Raw genomic sequence first — 13,338 nt, 5'->3', positions numbered from 1 at the left:
CATACATAAATTCTCTATCATTATTATTTAAAAATTACCCCAGGTGTACTGAATTTTCACATCTACTTAAAACTCCTGTAATTTTCTAGTACTTTCTTACCTGTGATAATAGAAGGCTATTACAATAGAATTATGTGTATTTATGATATTTCTGTGTATGATTTACAGGAAGGCCATGTACTCAACTGCAGCTTCTAAATCCAGAGCGATTTGCACGTCTTATTAAAGAAGTAATGAATACATTCTGGCCCGGCAGAGAGTTGATCGTTCAGTGGTATCCATTCAGTGAAGACAGAAATCACCCATCTGTTTCATGGCTTAAGGTGGTTTGGAAGAATCTCTATATACATTTTTCAGAGGATTTGACTTTATTTGATGAAATGCCACTTATCCCAAGAACTACACTAGATGAAGGTCAGATGTGTGTAGAACTCATCAGACTCAGGATTCCATCTTTAGTTATTTTAGATGATGAAACGGAAGCACAGCTTCCAGAATTTTTAGCAGACATTGTACAAAAACTTGGAGGGATTGTTTTGAAAAAATTAGATGCCGCTATACAACATCCACTCATTAAAAAATACATTCATTCACCATTACCAAGTGCAGTTTTGCAGATAATGGAAAAGATGCCAATGCAGAAATTATGTAATCAAATAGCTTCTCTTCTTCCTACACACAAAGATGCTCTGAGGAAATTTTTGGCTAGTTTAACTGATACTAGTGAAAAGGAGAAAAGAATAATTCAAGAACTGACAATATTCAAACGAATTAACCACTCATCTGATCAGGGAATTTCCTCTTATACAAAATTGAAAGGTTGTAAGGTCTTACACCATACTGCCAAACTTCCACCAGATTTGCGACTTTCTATTTCAGTAATAGACAGTAGTGATGAAGCTACCATTCGCTTGGCAAACATGTTGAAGATAGAGAAATTAAAGACTACTAGCTGCTTAAAGCTTGTTTTAAGAGATATGGAAAATGCATTTTATTCACATGAAGAAGTAACACACCTGATGTTATGGATCCTTGAAAATCTGTCCTCTCTTAAAAATGAGAATCCAAATGTGCTTGATTGGTTAATGCCATTAAAATTCATTCAGATTTCACAGGAACGGATGGTATCAGCAAGTGAACTCTTCGATCCTGATATAGAAATACTTAAAGATCTCTTTTATAATGAAGAAGAAACCTGTTTCCCACCCTCAGTTTTTACCTCACCAGATATTCTTCACTCTTTGAGACAGATTGGTTTAAAAAATGAAGCCAGTCTCAATGAGAAAGATGTTGTGCAAGTAGCAAAAAAAATTGAATCCTTACAGGTCAGTTCTTGTCCAGATCAGGATGTTCTGAAGAAAGCCAAAACACTGTTACTGGTTTTAAATAAGAATCATACACTCTTGCAATCTTCTGAAGGAAAGATGACATTGAAGAAAATAAAATGGGTTCCAGCCTGCAAGGAAAGGCCTCCAAATTATCCAGGTTCTTTAGTCTGGAAAGGAGATCTCTGTAATCTTTGTGTACCACCCGATATGTGCGATGTGGCCCATGCGACTCTAGTGGGCTCATCACTTCCTCTTGTTGAAAGTATCCATGTAAACTTGGAAAAAGCATTAGGTATTTTTACAAAGCCTAGCATCAGTGCTGTCTTAAAACACTTCAAAATTGTTGTTGACTGGTATACTTCAAAAACCTTTAGTGATGAAGACTACTATCAGTTCCAACACATTTTGCTTGAAATTTATGGATTCATGCATGATCATTTGAATGAAGGGAAAGAATCTTTTAAGGCCTTAAAGTTTCCATGGGTTTGGACTGGCAAAAAATTTTGTCCTCTTGCCCAAGCTGTGATCAAACCAATCCATGATCTGGACCTTCAGCCGTATTTACATAATGTGCCTAAAACCATGGCAAAATTTCACCAACTCTTTAAGGTCTGTGGTTCAATAGAGGAATTGACATCAGATCATATTTCCATGGTCATTCAGAAGGTGTATCTCAAAAGTGATCAGGATCTCAGTGAACAAGAAAGCAAACAAAATCTTCAACTTATATTGAGTATTATCAGATGGCTGTATAGCAATCAGATCCCAGCAAGTCCCAATACACCAGTTCCTATACATCACAGCAAAAATCCTTCTAAACTTATCATGAAACCAATTCATGAATGCTGTTACTGTGACATCAAAGTTGATGACCTCAATGACTTATTAGAAGATTCAGTGGAACCAATCATTTTGGTGCACGAGGACATACCCATGAAAACTGCAGAATGGCTAAAAGTTCCATGCCTTAGTACAAGACTGATCAATCCTGAAAACATGGGATTTGAGCAGTCAGGACAAAGAGAACCACTCACTGTAAGAATTAAAAATATTCTGGAAGAGTACCCTTCTGTGTCAGATATTTTTAAGGAATTACTTCAAAATGCTGATGATGCAAATGCAACAGAATGCAGTTTCATGATTGATATGAGAAGAAATATGGACATAAGAGAGAATCTTCTAGACCCAGGAATGGCAGTTTGCCATGGGCCTGCTTTGTGGTCATTCAATAATTCTGAATTCTCAGATTCAGATTTTGTGAACATAACTAGGTTAGGAGAATCTTTAAAAAGGGGAGAAGTTGACAAAGTTGGAAAATTTGGTCTTGGATTTAATTCTGTATACCATCTCACTGATATTCCCATTATTATGAGTCGAGAATTCATGATAATGTTTGATCCAAACATAAATCATATTAGTAAACACATTAAAGATAAATCTAATCCTGGGATCAAGATTAATTGGAGTAAACAACAGAAAAGACTTAGGAAATTTCCTAATCAGTTCAAACCATTTATAGATGTATTTGGCTGTCAGTTACCTTTGACGGTAGAAGCACCTTATAGCTACAATGGAACTCTTTTCCGATTGTCCTTTAGAACTCAACAGGAGGCAAAAGTGAGTGAAGTAAGTAGTACCTGCTACAATACAGCAGATATTTACTCTCTTGTGGATGAATTTAGTCTCTGTGGACATAGACTTATCATTTTTACTCAGAGTGTAAATTCTATGTATTTGAAATACTTAAAGATTGAGGAAACCAATCCTAGCTTAGCACAAGATACAATAATAATTAAAAAAAAGTCCTGCTCTTCCAAAGCATTGAATGCACCTGTTTTAAGTGTTTTAAAGGAAGCTGCTAAACTCATGAAGACTTGTAGCAGCAGTAGTAGAAAGCTTCCCACAGATGCACCAAAGTCATCTTGCATTCTTCAGATCACAGTTGAAGAATTTCACCATGTGTTCAGAAGGATTGCTGATTTGCAGTCACCACTCTTTAGAGGTCCAGATGATGACCCAGCTGCTCTCTTTGAAATGGCCAAGTCTGGCCAGTCAAAAAAACCATCAGATGAGTTGCCACAAAAAACAGTAGATTCTACCACATGGCTTATATGCACCTGCATGGATACAGGAGAGGCTCTCAAATTTTCCCTGAATGAAAGTGGAAGACGACTGGGGCTGGTTCCTTGTGGGGCAGTAGGAATTCTGCTGTGTGAAACTCAAGACCAGAAGTGGACTGTGAAACCACACATTGGAGAAGTGTTTTGCTATTTACCTTTACGAATAAAAACAGGCTTACCAGTTCACATCAATGGGTGTTTTGCTGTTACTTCAAATAGAAAGGAAATCTGGAAGACAGATACAAAGGGACGATGGAATACCACGTTCATGAGACACGTTATTGTGAAAGCTTACTTACAGGCTCTCAGTGTCTTACGGGACCTGGCCACTAGTGGGGAACTAACTGATTATACTTACTATGCAACATGGCCTGATCCTGATTTAGTTCATGATGACTTTTCTGTAATTTGTCAAGGGTTTTATGAAGATATAGCTCATGGAAAAGGAAAGGATATGACCAGAGTCTTCTCTGATGGATCTACTTGGGTTTCCATGAAGAATGTGAGATTTCTAGATGACTCTATACTTAAAAGAAAAGATGTTGGTCCAGCAGCCTTCAAGATATTTCTGAAATACCTCAAAAAGACTGGATCCAAAAACCTTTGTGCTGTTGAACTTCCTTCTTCAGTAAAATTAGGATTTGAAGAAGCTGGCTGCAAACAGATACTGCTTGAAAATACATTTTCAGAGAAACAGTTTTTTTCAGAAGTGTTTTTTCCAAATATTCAAGAAATTGAAGCAGAACTTAGAGATCCCTTAATGAATTTTGTTCTAAATGAAAAAGTTGATGAGTTCTCAGGAATTCTTCGTGTTACTCCATGTATTCCTTGTTCCTTGGAGGGGCATCCTTTGGTCTTGCCATCTAGATTAATCCATCCTGAAGGACGTGTTGCTAAGTTATTTGATACTAAAGATGGACGGTTCCCTTATGGTTCTACTCAGGATTACCTTAATCCTATTATTTTGATTAAACTAGTTCAGTTAGGTATGGCAAAAGATGATATTTTATGGGATGACATGCTGGAACGTGCAGAGTCAGTAGCTGAAATTAATAAAAGGGATCATGTTGCTGCTTGTCTAAGAAGTAGTATCTTATTAAGTCTTATTGATGAGAAGCTAAAGATAAGGGATCCTAGAGCAAAGGATTTTGCTGCAAAATATCAAACAATCCCCTTCCTTCCATTTCTAACAAAACCAGCAGGTTTTTCTTTGGAATGGAAAGGTAACAGTTTTAAGCCTGAAAAAATGTTTGCAGCAACTGAGCTTTATACAGCTGAACATCAAGATATAGTCTGTCTTTTGCAGCCAATTCTAAATGAAAATTCTCATTCCTTTAGAGGTTGTGGTTCAATGTCATTGGCTGTTAAGGAGTTTTTGGGATTACTAAAAAAACCAACAGTTGATGTGGTTATAAACCAATTGAAAGAAGTTGCAAAATCAGTTGATGATGGAATTACATTGTACCAGGAAAATATCACCAATGCTTGCTACAAATACCTTCATGAAGCAATGATGCAAAGTGAAATAACTAAGGTATCAATTACTGAAAAATTAAAGTCTTTTAGCTTCATCCTAGTTGAAAATGCATATGTTGACTCAGAAAAAGTTTCTTTTCATTTGAATTTTGAAGCAGCACCATACCTTTATCAGTTACCTAATAAATATAAAAATAATTTTCGTGAACTGTTTGAAAGTGTGGGTGTGAGGCAGTCATTTATGGTTGAAGATTTTGCCCTAGTTTTGGAATCCATTGACCGAGAAAGAGAAAATAAACAAATAACAGAAGAGAATTTTCAGCTTTGCCGACGCATAATCAGTGAAGGAATATGGAGTCTCATTAGAGAAAAGAAACAAGAGTTTTGTGAGAAAAATTATGGTAAAATATTGTTGCCAGATACTAATCTTATGCTTCTCCCTGCTAAGTCCTTATGCTACAATGATTGTCCCTGGATAAAAGTAAAGGATACCACTGTAAAATATTGCCATGCTGATATACCAAGGGAGGTAGCTGTAAAACTAGGAGCAATACCAAAGAGACATAAAGCATTAGAAAGATATGCATCCAACATTTGTTTTACAACACTTGGCACAGAATTTGGGCAGAAAGAAAAATTGACCAGCAGAATTAAGAGCATCCTTAATGCTTATCCTTCAGAAAAGGAAATGTTGAAAGAGCTTCTTCAAAATGCTGATGATGCTAAGGCCACAGAAATCTGTTTTGTGTTTGATCCTAGACAGCATCCAGTTGATAGAATATTTGATGATAAGTGGGCCCCATTGCAAGGGCCAGCACTTTGTGTGTACAACAACCAGCCTTTTACAGAAGATGATGTTAGAGGAATTCAAAATCTTGGAAAAGGTACCAAAGAAGGAAATCCTTGCAAAACTGGACAGTATGGTATAGGATTCAATTCTGTGTATCATATTACAGACTGCCCTTCTTTTATTTCTGGCAATGACATCCTGTGTATTTTTGATCCTCATGCCCGATATGCACCAGGAGCCACATCTGTTAGTCCTGGACGCATGTTTAGAGATTTGGATGCAGATTTTAGGACACAGTTCTCAGATGTTCTTGACCTTTATTTGGGAACCCACTTTAAGTTGGATAATTGCACAATGTTTAGATTTCCTCTTCGTAATGCAGAAATGGCAAAAGTTTCAGAAATTTCCTCAGTTCCATCATCAGACAGAATGGTCCAGAATCTTTTGGACAAATTACGCTCAGATGGGGCAGAACTTCTAATGTTTCTTAATCACATGGAAAAAATTTCTATTTGTGAAATAGATAAAGCTACAGGAGCTCTAAATGTGCTGTATTCAGTAAAGGGCAAAATCACTGATGGAGACAGATTGAAAAGAAAACAGTTTCATGCATCTGTAATTGATAGTGTTACTAAAAAGAGACAACTCAAAGACATACCAGTTCAACAGATAACATATACTATGGATACTGAGGATTCTGAAGGAAATCTTACCACATGGCTAATATGTAATAGGTCAGGTTTTTCAAGTATGGACAAAGTATCTAAGAGTGTTATATCAGCACACAAGAACCAAGATATTACTCTCTTCCCACGAGGTGGAGTGGCTGCCTGTATTACTCACAACTATAAAAAACCTCACAGGGCCTTCTGTTTTCTACCCCTCTCACTGGAGACAGGGTTGCCATTTCATGTGAATGGCCACTTTGCACTCGATTCAGCCAGAAGAAACCTGTGGCGTGATGATAATGGCGTTGGTGTCCGAAGTGACTGGAATAACAGCTTAATGACTGCATTAATAGCTCCTGCATATGTTGAATTATTAATCCAATTGAAAAAACGGTACTTCCCCGGTTCTGACCCAACATTATCAGTTTTGCAAAACACACCCATTCATGTTGTAAAGGACACTTTGAAGAAGTTTTTATCATTTTTCCCAGTCAACAGGCTTGATCTACAGCCAGATTTGTATTGCCTAGTGAAAGCGCTTTATAGCTGCATTCATGAAGACATGAAACGTCTTTTACCTGTTGTCCGGGCACCAAATATTGATGGTTCTGATTTGCACTCAGCAGTCATAATTACTTGGATTAATATGTCTTCTTCAAACAAAACTAGACCATTTTTTGACAATTTACTACAGGATGAATTACAACACCTTAAAAATGCAGATTATAATATTACAACACGCAAAACAGTAGCAGAGAATGTCTATAGACTGAAACACCTACTTTTGGAAATAGGTTTCAACTTGGTGTATAACTGTGATGAAACTGCCAATCTTTACCACTGCCTTATAGATGCAGATATCCCTGTTAGTTATGTGACTCCTGCTGATGTTAGGTCTTTTTTAATGACGTTCTCCTCTCCTGATACTAACTGCCATATTGGGAAGCTGCCTTGTCGTCTTCAGCAGACAAATCTGAAACTTTTTCACAGTTTAAAACTTTTAGTTGATTATTGTTTTAAGGATGCAGAAGAAAATGAGATTGAAGTTGAAGGATTGCCCCTTCTCATTACACTGGACAGTGTTTTGCAAACTTTTGATGCAAAACGAGCCAAGTTTCTAACAACATACCATGAATTGATCCCATCGCGCAAAGACTTGTTTATGAATACACTGTATTTGAAATATAGTAGTATTTTATTGAACTGTAAAGTTGCAAAAGTGTTTGACATTTCCAGCTTTGCTGATTTGTTATCATCTGTGTTGCCTCGTGAATATAAGACCAAAAATTGTACAAAGTGGAAAGACAATTTTGCAAGTGAGTCTTGGCTTAAGAATGCATGGCATTTTATCAGTGAATCTGTAAGTGTGAAAGAAGATCAAGAAGAAACAAAACCAACATTTGATATCGTTGCTGATACTCTCAAAGACTGGGCATTGCTTCCAGGAACAAAGTTTACTGTTTCAGCCAATCAGCTTGTGGTTCCTGAAGGAGATGTTCTGCTTCCTCTAAGCCTTATGCATATTGCTGTTTTTCCAAATGCCCAGAGTGATAAAGTTTTTCATGCTCTAATGAAAGCTGGCTGTATCCAGCTTGCTTTGAACAAAATCTGTTCCAAAGAGAGTACATTTGTTCCTCTTTTGTCTTGTCACACAGCAAACATAGAGAGCCCCACAAGCATTTTGAAAGCTGTACATTACATGGTCCAGACTTCAACATTTAGAACTGAAAAATTGGTAGAAAGTGATTTTGAAGCCCTTCTAATGTATTTCAACTGTAATTTGAGTCACTTGATGTCCCAAGATGACATAAAAATTTTAAAGTCTCTTCCATGTTACAAATCCATCAGTGGCCGCTACATGAGCATTGGCAAATTTGGAACATGCTATGTACTTACAAAAAGCATTCCTTCAGCTGAAGTGGAAAAATGGACACAATCATCATCTTCTGCATTTCTTGAAGAAAAAGTTCATTTAAAAGAGCTGTATGAAGTGCTTGGTTGTGTGCCTGTAGATGACCTTGAGGTATATTTGAAACATCTTTTACCCAAGATTGAAAATCTCTCTTATGATGCAAAATTAGAGCACTTAATCTATCTTAAGAATAGATTATCTAGTATTGAGGAATTATCAGAGATTAAGGAACAACTTTTTGAAAAACTAGAAAGTTTATTGATCATCCATGATGCTAACAGTCGACTAAAGCAAGCCAAACATTTTTATGATAGAACTGTGAGAGTTTTTGAAGTTATGCTTCCTGAAAAACTGTTTATTCCTAAGGATTTCTTTAAAAAACTGGAACAGCTTATAAAACCTAAAAATCAAATTGCATTTATGACATCCTGGGTGGAGTTCTTAAGAAATATTGGGCTGAAATACATACTTTCTCAGCAGCAATTGTTACAATTTGCTAAGGAAATTAGTGTGAGAGCTAACACAGAAAACTGGTCTAAAGAAACATTGCAAAATACAGTTGATATCCTTCTGCATCATATATTCCAAGAACGAATGGATTTATTATCTGGAAATTTTCTGAAAGAACTGTCTTTAATACCTTTCTTATGTCCTGAGAGGGCCCCAGCTGAGTACATTCGATTTCATCCTCAATACCAAGAGGTAAATGGAACACTTCCTCTTATCAAGTTCAATGGAGCACAGGTAAATCCAAAATTCAAACAGTGTGATGTGCTCCAGCTGCTATGGACATCTTGCCCTATTCTTCCAGAGAAAGCCACACCCTTGAGTATCAAAGAGCAAGAAGGTAGTGACCTTGGTCCACAAGAACAGCTTGAACAAGTTTTAAATATGCTTAATGTTAACCTGGATCCCCCTCTTGATAAGGTCATTAATAATTGCAGAAATATATGCAACATAACAACTTTAGATGAAGAAATGGTAAAAACTAGAGCAAAGGTTTTAAGGAGCATATATGAATTTCTCAGTGCAGAAAAAAGGGAGTTCCGTTTTCAACTCCGGGGAGTTGCTTTTGTGATGGTAGAAGATGGTTGGAAACTTCTGAAGCCTGAGGAGGTAGTGATAAACCTGGAATATGAATCTGATTTTAAACCTTATTTGTACAAACTACCTTTAGAGCTTGGCACATTTCATCAGTTGTTCAAGCACTTAGGTACTGAAGATATTATTTCAACTAAGCAATATGTTGAAGTGTTGAGCCGCATATTCAAAAATTCTGAAGGAAAACAATTAGATCCTAATGAAATGCGTACAGTTAAGAGAGTAGTTTCTGGTTTGTTCAAGAGTCTGCAAAATGATTCTGTCAAGGTGAGGAGTGATCTAGAGAATGTTCGAGATCTTTCACTTTATCTTCCAAGCCAGGATGGTAGGTTGGTAAAGTCAAGCATCTTAGTGTTCGATGATGCACCCCATTATAAAAGTAGAATCCAAGGGAATATTGGTGTGCAAATGTTGGTTGACCTTAGCCAGTGCTACTTAGGGAAGGATCATGGATTTCATACCAAGTTGATAATGCTCTTTCCGCAAAAACTTAGACCTCGGCTTTTGAGCAGTATCCTTGAAGAACAGTTAGATGAAGAGACTCCCAAAGTGTGTCAGTTTGGAGCATTGTGTTCTCTTCAGGGAAGACTGCAGTTACTCTTGTCTTCTGAACAGTTCATTACAGGATTGATTAGGATTATGAAGCATGAAAATGATAATGCTTTCCTGGCCAATGAAGAAAAAGCCATAAGACTTTGCAAAGCCTTAAGAGAAGGCTTAAAAGTGTCCTGTTTTGAAAAGCTTCAAACAACATTAAGAGTTAAAGGTTTTAATCCCATTCCCCATAGCAGAAGTGAAACTTTTGCTTTTCTGAAGAGGTTTGGTAATGCAGTCATCCTGCTTTACATCCAACATTCAGACAGTAAAGATATTAATTTCCTATTAGCATTAGCAATGACACTGAAATCAGCAACTGACAATTTGATTTCTGACACTTCATATTTGATTGCTATGCTGGGATGCAATGATATTTATAGGATTAGTGAGAAACTTGATAGTTTAGGAGTGAAATATGACTCTTCAGAGCCATCAAAACTGGAACTTCCAATGCCCGGCACGCCAATACCTGCTGAAATTCATTATACTCTGCTTATGGATCCAATGAATGTGTTTTATCCAGGAGAATATGTTGGGTACCTTGTGGATGCTGAAGGTGGTGACATCTATGGGTCATACCAGCCAACGTATACATATGCAATTATTGTACAGGAAGTTGAAAGAGAAGATGCTGACAATTCTAGTTTTCTAGGCAAGATATATCAGATTGATATCGGTTATAGTGAATATAAAATAGTTAGTTCACTTGATCTGTATAAGTTTTCGAGGCCTGATGAAAGCTCTCAAAGTAGAGACAGTGCTCCTTCTACACCAACCAGCCCCACAGAGTTCCTCGCCCCTGGTCTGCGGAGCATTCCTCCTCTATTCTCTGGTAAAGAAAGTCACAAGACTTCATCCTCAAAACACCACTCCCCCAAAAAGCTTAAGGTTAATTCTTTACCCGAAATCTTAAAAGAAGTGACATCAGTGGTAGAGCAAGCTTGGAAGCTTCCAGAATCAGAACGAAAAAAGATTATTAGGCGGTTGTATTTGAAGTGGCACCCTGACAAAAATCCAGAGAATCATGACATTGCTAATGAAGTTTTTAAACATCTGCAGAATGAAATCAACAGATTAGAAAAACAGGCTTTTCTAGATCAAAATGCAGACAGAGCTTCCAGAAGAACATTTCCAACCTCAGCATCTCGATTTCAATCAGACAAATACTCATTTCAGAGATTTTATACTTCATGGAATCAAGAAGCAACAAGCCATAAATCTGAGCGGCAACAACAAAATAAAGAAAAATGCCCTCCTTCGACTGGGCAGACTTATTCTCAAAGGTTCTTTGTTCCTCCCACTTTCAAGTCAGTTGGCAATCCTGTTGAAGCACGGAGATGGTTAAGACAAGCCAGAGCAAATTTCTCAGCTGCCAGGAATGACCTTCATAAAAATGCCAATGAATGGGTGTGCTTTAAATGTTACCTTTCCACGAAGTTAGCTTTGATTGCAGCTGACTATGCAGTGAGGGGAAAGTCCGATAAAGATGTAAAACCAACTGCACTTGCACAAAAAATAGAAGAATATAGTCAGCAACTTGAAGGACTGACAAATGATGTTCACACGTTGGAAGCTTACGGTGTAGACAGTTTAAAAACAAGGTATCCTGATTTGCTTCCTTTCCCACAGATCCCAAATGACAGGTTCACTTCTGAGGTTGCCATGAGGGTGATGGAATGTACTGCCTGTATCATAATAAAACTTGAAAATTTTATACAACAAAAAGTGTGAAAGTATTTAAAGAAAAAATAAAGCAGAGCCAGATCTTGAATGTGTTGTAGCACAAATATGAATTGCTGTACTTCGTTAAGCTTCATTGACAGTTATCTAGGAATTGTGAAGCACATTGCAGATTGTTCTGGAAGAATTTTGGAGTTATTAGTATGAATACCTATAGAGAAGTTTAACTGAATCTAAAAGAAAATCATTTTGAAGATGGTTGTCAACCCCAAAATTGCTAGAAGTATTTGAATGACTGGGATGGCACATTATTGAACTGCACTTTATATAACCAAAGCTTAGCAAGTTGTTAGATAATGAGTCTATATGTCTCTGGTTAGGATGAAATCAATTTTGTTTTTAAACATGGTATTTTTGAAGGAGCTAATGAAACACTGGACATATCTTTGGTTTGAACATAAAAGGGGAATTAAGTCTTTTGAAGTTTATCAGTTTTAAATGGATATTCTTGGATGCATTATTCTTATCAGCTGGATCTGATTATGAATTTGTTGCAATTTTACATCTTAAGTACTCAGTATGTTTAAAATGGTACAGTATTTTAATCCTGAATATTACTTGAGTAAGAGTATGAAGATAGTATTTAGAGTGCACTGAGTGCACTTTACATCTTTATTTTAATTTTTTTTTTACACCTTATGTTTACAGGCTTCCTATTTCATGAAGATAACATATGGAAAACTCCAAGTGGTGGCAGTTCTCATTACATGATGTTAAATATTGTTTCTGAAACTGCTTACCAAATGACATTTATCAGTGGTTAGAACATTTGCTTTATGTTTGTGTGTACGTATTTTCCACAGATGTCATAATTTATATAGTGTGGTTGAACAGGATGCAATCTTTTGTTGTCTAAAGGTGCTGCAATTTAAAAAAACAAACCTCTTTGTCTTTCAATATGGCACTTATTGAAATTTTTTATTTTAAGTTAAAAATTAAAATCATGATGATACTAGTAGCTTATAAAAGAGGAATTATTAGCTTGCATTTTCTTCATGAATGATTCAAAACTGACTTTTAATTTTCATGATGTTCAGATGTCCTACTTATTTACTTTAACATATTTTGTTTGCAGAATGTTAATGAAAGAAAATAATAGTTTATATAAATGTACTGGCTGTAAATGATGCTAAACATAATATTTTATGCAATTAAGGGCTTACAGACCATGTTAAAACTTTTTTACTTTTATTGGTAATAAGGAATGTTTGCACCTCTATGATTGTGTTGCTTTTGGATGTGAAATCATGTAATTATTTCTGCTGTTAATAGTAAGTGCCATAATTTTAATAAAGCAAATGTACATATGAAATCATTGTAACTGGTATTTCTTGAAAAATAGTTCATTGGCAATTAAACTTAATTTCTTCCTTATTAAGTTGTGATATGCATATTTATGTGCATTTATTGGAATACTGGAATAGGATTGTTCTGTGTTTTTATGTTGGAATTAGGTTTCTTTTTCATGGTTAGTTGAATAAGGAGTGTATGGTATATATTATGTTTATGAGGTGCTCACTGATGTAGTTAAGAGTGGAATTTACTTCAGCTTTTTAGGGAGTAAGATTATTTGATATGTATGTTATATAAATGTATTTGAAAACAG

At 36.1% G+C, this 13,338-nt stretch overlaps 1 protein-coding gene across 4 annotated transcripts in view; it reads left to right on the top strand.

Moving 5' to 3' along the window:
• The window catches only part of Sacs (sacsin molecular chaperone), a 90,804-nt gene extending 77,760 nt beyond the window's left edge, over positions 1–13,044 (top strand). For all 4 annotated transcript variants that reach the window (XM_058580708.1, XM_058580713.1, XM_058580705.1 and 1 more), the window contains one exon: positions 169–13,044. In XM_058580708.1, coding sequence (XP_058436691.1) covers positions 169–11,723 — 11,555 coding nt within the window. In that variant the 3' untranslated portion in view covers positions 11,724–13,044. The remainder of the gene's footprint in view (positions 1–168) is intronic.
• Positions 13,045–13,338: the final 294 nt, after the last annotated feature.

The sequence above is a fragment of the Marmota monax genome, unplaced genomic scaffold (genome assembly GCF_021218885.2).
Source record: "Marmota monax isolate L192 unplaced genomic scaffold, Marmota_monax_Labrador192_F-V1.1 WCK01_AAM20220418_F8-fsc00043, whole genome shotgun sequence".
NCBI classification, from domain to species: domain Eukaryota; kingdom Metazoa; phylum Chordata; class Mammalia; order Rodentia; family Sciuridae; genus Marmota; species Marmota monax.
Note: the sequence above shows the minus strand (reverse complement) of the source record. Positions and strands in the feature narration are given on the sequence as shown.